This window comes from Acyrthosiphon pisum, chromosome A1 (genome assembly GCF_005508785.2).
Source record: "Acyrthosiphon pisum isolate AL4f chromosome A1, pea_aphid_22Mar2018_4r6ur, whole genome shotgun sequence".
In the NCBI taxonomy this organism is placed as follows: Eukaryota; Metazoa; Arthropoda; class Insecta; order Hemiptera; family Aphididae; genus Acyrthosiphon; species Acyrthosiphon pisum.
The window spans coordinates 40,199,326-40,208,685 of NC_042494.1; the positions used below are offsets into that span (position 1 = coordinate 40,199,326).

Here is a 9,360-nt window from a genome sequence, read left to right on the forward strand (position 1 = left end):
ATAAAACTTTATTGATATTCATAGAAAAAAAAACTAAAAAAATTTAAAACTGAAAATGTCCGTAAACAGCTCAAAAGGAGACAAATTATTTTCAAAATTTTATCCTATATAGAAAATGCTAACATAAATATTCAGTGAAATTTTCAAGTTTCTACAGTCATTCGTTTTTTAATTACAACAAAATAAGAAAATCGTCTCATGAGAAATCGAGCAAATATCAAATGTTGTAAAAATATGAATTTCAAACGCTCATAAAAATTTAATTTGACTTTCTTATAGACATTTTTTTTTTGATAAAGGTAGATTATCCTATAAGGAATCTTGTATTATATTTTAAAATCTTATTTCTAAAAAGAAAAATTTTTACGAATTATTAACTCAAAATAATTTGCTAATTTTCGTGATTTTTACATATTTTGTCAATTTTTGAACTTTAAATGCTAATAAAAAAAAACTGTGACTAACGATTTTTAATATTTTTCAAATCTCATTGTAATAATATAGTAGGAGCCTTGTATTAAATTTTCAAGTATTTTTACTCAAAAAATAAAGTTTTATTGCCATTCATAGAAAAAAAAACTAATTAAATTGGAAACTGAAATTGTCCGTAAACAGCTCAAAACAAATCAAAATATTTTGAAAATGTTATCGTGTATAGAAAATGCAAATATAAACAACCATTGAAAATTTCATGTATCTACGGTCATTTGTTTTAAAGTTACACCAAAAACCAAATTCAATTTTGTGAAAAATCGATTTTGCGTAAAAATTCCCGTTTTTCCTTAATTTTTCTTTTGTTTTTCACGGTGCTTTTGAAAATTACTGGGAACTTTAAATTTTGACCTCCCCACTCCCCAATGCACCAATGATATTCACTTTCCAATCGAACAAGATACTGAAGTTGATAATCGAAGCATTATTTCGACTACTTATCGTGTATACAGACACAAAAATTAAAAAATTAAAAAATAAAAAATAAAAATAAAAATAAAAATAAAAAAAAAACACACATCATTGTAAAATCAATACATTCATCGTTCCACTCAGAATCTAAAAATAAATAACTCATAACGAGTCAAAATATTTTGAAAATTGTGCATGCATAATATAAAACGATAAAATAAGCATTTGATGACTATTTCAAGTATTTTGGGTTATTAGTTATTGAATAACGACAAAATAAGAAAATCGTTGTATGAGAATTTGTTAATTAACGGGTGAATATCCCATATCTAACTTAAATGCCCGTAACCGTAAACAATTAATTTGACCTTCTGGTAAACTTTTTTTTTTTGTTAAATGATGTAAAACTTATGGGGAATTCTGTTTTACATTTTTAAAGCTTAGATATAAATAGAACAATTTTTTTATGAATTTATAATTCTAAATAAATTTTCCAATTTTCGTGATCTTGATGGATTTTGTCAACAACTTCAGACGCTCATAAAAAAATATTGTGAATTTACGCTAATTTTTTTAAATTTAATTTTCATTACCTAACATCAATTTATGAAGAACGTTGTATTACATTTTCAAGTTCCTTGACCCAACGAAAAATTGTATGCTAAAGTAGATTTAAGGGGGGCCCGGGCTCCCTGGCTACATGCCTACTAACTGTACACTCCCCGGTTTTATAAACGTGTATAAAAAAACATATTTTTATTAAAATGAATCAATTATTATTGCTGGCATATACATTTTGCATTAACAACCCAAAAGTGAAAATATAAGTATACTACCATGATGAAACATTAATAACCGATTCCCACAATTATATCGATGATTGCAGTTGGGTATGTTAAATATATATCTCTTATGTACAATTGCCGGGAAACTGCTATAATTTATAATCATTTAATAATTATTAAACACTTTGTGCCTCGAATCACTATAAACCTTGAAGCCCATAAATCGTTAGTTTCCTTAAACGATGATACAAATATGAAATAAACCGAAAATACAAAAAATAATATGTGTAATGAGTTTAATAATTTCGTGCATTGTCTTTGTAAGAATAATAAAAAATATAACGACAAAATAGCGAACATTTAGGTACGCAACCGGAAAACTTACAAATTTAAATATCTTAAAACGGATTCTGACCGTGAATATAATATACTTGAGATAACATGTCAATATGTCATACTATCACCTTTAAACAGTATAATAAATACTTAGAAACTTGTACAACTTTATAAGTGTACATAATAATATGTCACAAAGTAATATTTTGAAACGTCTGATTATCAAATACTGCCAAAAGTGTATTTTTTACAGTACCAATTGATGATAAAATAATTATTAGGTATGTTGAGGAAATTGATGTTATTTTATCAATAACAAAATATTTTATCACAACTCGTCTATTATAAAAATGTGTTTCGAAAAAGTCAAACTTTGTCTTCTAAAAATTCACCAAATTATTAGCCTAAATAATTATTTAAATTCAAATTCCTAAACATTTTCAACGGAAAATATTATAATATATTATATTATATTATAACCTACATAGAACTGGTTACGCGATAGACAGTGTCATAGCAGTGTACCATAATAGCCTATCCATAACGCCGTGTTATCATAATTTTATCGTTGAAAACCGTATTTTTTTTTTTTAATGTACGAAGATAATGGATCACACGTCATTTACAATGCATGCACCTAGATTATATTATTTCATATTTGCAATGTTCAAATATTGAAAAACAAATGTGTGGTGCGCATTTAAATACTTAGTTACAAACAGGGCTTTGGGCTATGAATTAAATGATATGCTATTAAAACAAAATATCAATTTCTAATTTCATAATTAATAAAACGTTACAAAAAGTTCATATCGAAATAAAAAAAAATTGCATAAAATTAATTACAAAACAAAAAATATTTTTTTTATTATGCAGGTAAGTGGATGTCGCTTTGCTGTACAGTAGATTACAAGTGGGTCATTGTATAATGGATTGTATTAGACTTGAATTCAATGATATAATATCATTGTATAAGAAAAACGATTCTGAGCGGAGACTGTTTGTCAGTTGGATATTTTATATTGTTATTATTTATTTTATCATATAAGTTGAATTAATATTATAATATTATAATTTATTATTCGTTTCTATGGTGATAGACAAAGAATCTAAAATATTTTTATTCAAATATAATATGATAAATAAATCAATTTTTATTAATAAACATATTATGTTTTATTTAATGTTCCGTATTCGTATAGGTAGGTTAGGCTAACCTAACCTACTTATGTAAAATTCGTTATATCTCACGATAACGAATTTTACATCGCTGCAGATTAGTACCTAGCTGTTACCATAGCAAATTAAATTACTCATTGAAAGGAAGTGAGTAGCAGACATTAGAGTATACCACTTAAAAGTTGTATAACTACAAGCATTTGGCAAATGCGAATTCAGTATTATATTTTATTCCTGAAATCTAAACTTCTACAATAGCCATAAATCATAATACGTAGTTAGGTAGGCAGATATCTACTTTAATGGATGTGTGACACCAAAACACTATTACAAAAACCATAAACATACTTAGTAAGTACCTACTTTAGCAGTTACCTACTGTCCTACTAGTTAGTGCATAGTACCTACCTACCTTCAACATAATAATGGTTACTGGACGCATTACAATCGTCAGTGCCTACACAGGCTACACACCCGTGTTATAAATATAAGAGAAACACACTACCAACATGTCAAGTTCAGTACTTAGTCATATTATGTCAACAAACTCCGGATGACAATGACCCATAGGCCATAAGTCTTTCAACACTGAATTTTACTCGTTGGTGATACAACGGGGCATGCAACTGCAGTAGGTACTATTGTATTAATGTTCGATAAATAGTATACTTATTAGGGCTTAAGGGCCACCAAACCTGACTACATTTTTTTAAAACTAAATATCAATGTAAAAATATAGATTAACTGTCAAAAGAACAATACCTACTATGGTCTGTCCAGCGAGAGAACGTGCTGCGCACCGACCAAAACTGGTTCCCCCACCCAACATCCTGCCATAGGGGAACCAGTTTCAATAGAAAGGTGACGCGGGGAAATGCGCAGAATCGGCGCGTTCTCTCGCTGGACAGAGTATAGGTATTTTATATTTTTGATTGTTTTAAATGATGATGCATATTAATTTAGCGTAGTTACCTATATTTATTATAGTTCTAAGTGGATTTTAAACTGTGCTTTCTTTAGATTTAATATTCATATTTTTATAGTTTTACAGTGCATTAAACTCACACCCCTAGTTATTAGATATACTAAAATTATATTTCTTACTTGAAAAATGAAGTTCAAGTAGGTACCTAATTCAAATTTGAAGTCTCTAGAGCTTTTCACATTTTAATTCTATTGAATAATATTAAGTTAAAAGTTAGTACTAAGTAGATACAAATGTATAATGTATATCAACATATGGTAGTGTGGGGGGATACTTCTGGTCAGACTTGGGAAAAAAACTTTTAAAAAGTACCCATTTAGAATAAGTACTCGAATACTTATGAAAAATAGTGGGTACTCTGAATGTGTACTAGATGTTTAGATTACTTAATAAAAATAGTATTTGAAATAGGTAGGTACCTACTATAAAAGTATCCATTCCAAATGTGTATTTAATATTTTTTTATTTCAGATATTAAGAAAAAGATACTATTCTTTCGTAGTAGGTTTTTTATATTAGGTATAGCTCATGTCAAAATATTGGTACCTATTGTACTATAATATATAATTATATAATTTATGATTTAGCAATAAAATATTAATCTAATGTATTAAAATAAAAAAAATAATTTTAATAGGTACCTACTTACTATAAACATATTATAAAAACAGGTAGATAAGTATAGTATGAAATACTTTCAAAAGTAGCTATTCAGAATAGGTACAACATTAAATATTTTTGGGAAACGGTATTCTTAAGTTTTCCAAATATTTGAAAAATATTCCAAGTACTTTATTTGAAATCCTATCCATATCCCCGTATATTATGATTGTACCTATATTATTTTATTTATTTATTTATGCATGATAAATAATAATAAATATATCAACAATAACATAGAATTTTACACTGATCAATTTAAGAATTTCTATTAGTAATTTATTCATACGTTTTTAAAAATTATCAAAACCTGCTAAAAAATACAGTAAACCAAGATTTATGTATAAAACAATTTTCTATTGATTCTAAATTCAAAACAACAATTGATCAATATGTCATATTACAATACTGGTTAGGTGCCTATAATTCTCTTGTAATAATTTTATGAAAACATCCATCCACATTTTAAAAATCACTTGTAGCTGTAAATTAATTTACATTATTTTTTTTTTTTTCAGAAAATATTGATTTTTGGATTTAGAATAAAGTTCTAGATTACATTATTTTTATATCTATAATTGATTTTATGAGAATAAATTGGAATATTAATTAAACTGAATCTGTTTAATTCAATTAAATTGTGATGCATAAAGTGAACTGGTTAGGAGTAGAATATAGTAATGCACAGTAATCGTTAGGACTATAACTGTTGTTTGTAACTAATAAATAACAACAATTAAAGGCATAGGTTAAATTTAAAATCATGGCGTAATTTATTTTATATTTATATAATTCATTCTAATAAATAAATAAAATAATATAATTTTTGTAGTATGGATTACTTTATATACAAATGGTATAAAATAATTATAAAAAATTACTCATTTTACACATTTAGTACATGTACTATGAACATTATATAACTTCAAATTAACATTATTAAAATAATCTATATCTTTAATTCAATAATAGAATAATAGAATATAGAATGAAAATAAAAATATTACTAAGTACTAAGTTGGTTAGTTAAACCATGTATAAAAATATTTTGCTTAACAGTTTCATGTCAATTTCAATATTTAAATGAAAAACAATTTGACATTGTAGCTTATTAGATCTATAAACCTTAAAAACAAGCAAATGTTGACCAAATCATAAATATATCTAGTATAAATTTAATATGCAGTCATAAATTAAACTTATCTAAATGCTAAATACATAATGTATATTTCAGTTTATTTTATATAGGTATCTTACAATAGGCTTGCTAAATATTTAAATAATTTTAAAAAAACATAGTACATTATGAGATCATTTTTTTCACAATTATTTCAATTGTAATTAAAATATTGTTTGTCTTTAAATATAAAATAAAAGTTAGTTTTCAATTATCGCGATCAAATACTATTATAATTGTATACTATATTTAAGATAATATAGCTGAAAAAATGTTAGGAAAAGATTATATAATTTTTCTGATGCAATCCAGTAATATGATAATATAATAAGTGTAATATGATATTATAATATTGGACACCAGAATTAGTGTAAAATGAGGTGTATTGACAACAAATTTAACTAGGTGACTTAAAACAACTATAATTACCATTTATTTAAGAAAGAGACAAATAGCGTAAGCTATAAAGTTATCAGGAAGGAATTTGGTAATGTGTTTGTTGATTTATATTCATTTTTGAAATGGTTGACTAGTATATTTAAGTACTTTGGAAACTAGCTAAAAATAACATAACTAAAAAGAGCATCTCATCCATATGCGTACACTGTACAGTGTAGTCTTTGTCTTACAAGTGTGTAACATAGAACAATCACGTTCAATAATATTCATATAGCTTCGGTTAGTTTTATTATAATAGTGGATTTACTTATTATTGATCTTAAAAGTAAAATTTTCTTTAGTTTTTCAATATTTTAATTTTGATGCAAGTTATGACATGTATATAAAATATTACAATTCAAAAATGCTCATGACTTGCTTCAAATATAAAAAAAAAACACTTGGTGGAGCCAGCATGCATAGGTATAAAATTGAGATGATGATAGACCTGTTTTAAAGAAATAGCAGATTATTCTAAAAATTGTAAGGGGGAAACAACACATACGGGATTGACAACTTCCTAAAAGGATGTCAGCTTACTATTTGTTTTCTATCTCTGACCCACGCGCAACATAGCAAATTTTACATTCACAAGAATTATGATTATAATCATAAAAATTTCTAAAATTAGAGAGTAATGACCTCGTATAAAAGGCTTTTTATTATATTTTAATTTTAAAGCTACGAGTATTTTAAAATTGTAAATTGTTTGTACCTACATTTTAAATTCTTATAATTAAAATATAAATAAACGCCTATGAGATGACATAGATAATAATCTTAACTTTACATTTTATAAAAGGTAATTTCACTCTACTTTTAGAAATTATTATGATTATAATAATTATTGTAAACGTAAAATTTGATATGTTACGCGTGGGTCAGAGAGAGATAACAAATAGTAAGCTGGCATCCTCTTAAAGATAACAGTAATGGAATTCATACATCATATTTTATGTCTATACCGATTTATCAGTAATAGTCTGATAGTAATCATTTTAATATATGTATAATATTAAATAAAAACCAATTCTAAATTTCTAAGATTCAGCAAGTTAACATGAATGAAACTTAAAACCTATAGAATGTTGCTTGGCAGTGTACTTTTCAATAACTACTTTGTGTAGAAAGGTATAAAGTTGGTATCACATGAAACCTTTTGCTTGCGATTTGCGATGACTTCAAACAAATAATAAATAATTGTACTATAATCTCATTGACACCTAAAAATATAACATAATACAATTTTATTTATATAATTTTTTAGAACTAAAATTGTAATTATTTTTATATTTTATACTTTGACTAAAACACATAGTGCATTGGTGGACCATTCTCTGTGAGCGGTTTAGTATTCATTTTATTAAAATCATTTCGCATAAGGAGATTGTAGGATGAAAACTTAACATTTTCTTCCCAGAAAAATGGAAAATAAAATGTTCTGTATAAAAGTGGTGTTCTGTAACGTAATAATAAAATAATTTTAAACAAATTGAGAGTATTATATTATATAACTCTTTGATTTGTATAAGAGCATTACTATTTAAGAATATAACTACAAATTATTACTTTTTGGTATCTAGAAATGGAATAGATTTCCAAATAGCCCATTGCAAATTATTTTCAGAATAATTAGGTTCCAATTCTGAACTTTGATTGTTGTTCAGGTCTACTAAGAAATGACACAGTCTAATATCACTCTAAAATTAAAGTAACATCAGTAAAATTTCAATAAAGTGTCTTAAATGACATAAGTAAGAATGTAATATATTTCAGAAAAATGTAATATGCTTACATATTTATCTAACTCTTCTTTATTTTGATCATTATAGTTTTCTTCAACTTTGTACAAAGATTCCGAACTAAAACGACCAGGTAAAAGTCCTCTGAATTCTGATCTAATAAAATGCATTTTCCATCTATAATTGAAAATATAAAAATATTATAACTAAACTGATTTTACATAATATCAAATAAATAAAAATTAAAAAAAAATATAGTTACCTATCATTTGGTAAAAAAAATGATGAAGGATATCTATGCCATTCTTTGCCCACACAAACATTTATTACATCTGATTCAGGCAATGTAAGATAATCATTACTCAATTGTGTATAAGTATCAATAGGTGCATGATATGCTAAACATAATATAAAAACAAAAAATTATCTTCATTATACATAAACGTAAAGTTTCAGTACAGTGGTATAGATAAGATTTTGCTTTATGTGTTTAGAGGTAAGGGAGATGATAATTGGCTGTATAGATTATAGTAGAGGCTTAACAAGGATCTCTCATAAAATTGGTATCCTGATGGTTGATGTTATAAATATATAAAATTTTAGACTTTAGCAGCAAACCACAGACAAATTACATTTTTAATACATGCTAAACGCCTTATGCAATACACACAAACTGAAAAATCATTTAAACATTTTTTAGACATTTTGTGTAAGGCTACTTCCCCTTCTGGTTCCCCTAGCACAATACTATTTAATTATGATTATTTACAATAAAAACAAACCTTTAACTAATAGAGTGCTTCGTGACAATCCCATTAATAAAAATACAAAGAGAAAAGGTATGTAAGCATTATCAATCAATTTGTTATACAGCTTAAGAAAAGTAAAACGGTGAATAACACTTGAATGAAAATTCATATCTTTAATATATTCTAATAATATAGATGATGCCAGTTGTATCAATGGATATACAGGAAATAAAAATCTTTCTTCCTAAAAAAAAAAAAACCATACTATTATTCATTATTAAATTATAACTGATAAGCTTTAAAATGTATATGCATTTTTTTGTATGGTATACCTATTACACAAACAACTAAGTATATCAAACATTTAAATATTCATAGTTACTAAAAATATACTTTACCTTATGTG

At 25.6% G+C, this 9,360-nt stretch overlaps 1 protein-coding gene across 1 annotated transcript in view; it reads right to left on the reverse strand.

Moving 5' to 3' along the window:
* Positions 1 to 7,414: 7,414 nt before the first annotated feature.
* LOC115033521 (alpha-1,2-mannosyltransferase ALG9) overlaps positions 7,415 to 9,360 on the reverse strand; it is a 4,603-nt gene continuing 2,657 nt past the window's right edge. The window contains exons 9-14 of the mRNA XM_029486222.1: positions 8,988 to 9,198; positions 8,468 to 8,603; positions 8,259 to 8,382; positions 8,033 to 8,163; positions 7,764 to 7,922; positions 7,415 to 7,686 (exon numbers count right to left, since the gene is read on the reverse strand). Of these exons, the coding sequence (XP_029342082.1) occupies positions 7,769 to 7,922; positions 8,033 to 8,163; positions 8,259 to 8,382; positions 8,468 to 8,603; positions 8,988 to 9,198 (756 nt within the window). The 3' untranslated portion in view covers positions 7,415 to 7,686; positions 7,764 to 7,768. The remainder of the gene's footprint in view (positions 7,687 to 7,763; positions 7,923 to 8,032; positions 8,164 to 8,258; positions 8,383 to 8,467; positions 8,604 to 8,987; positions 9,199 to 9,360) is intronic.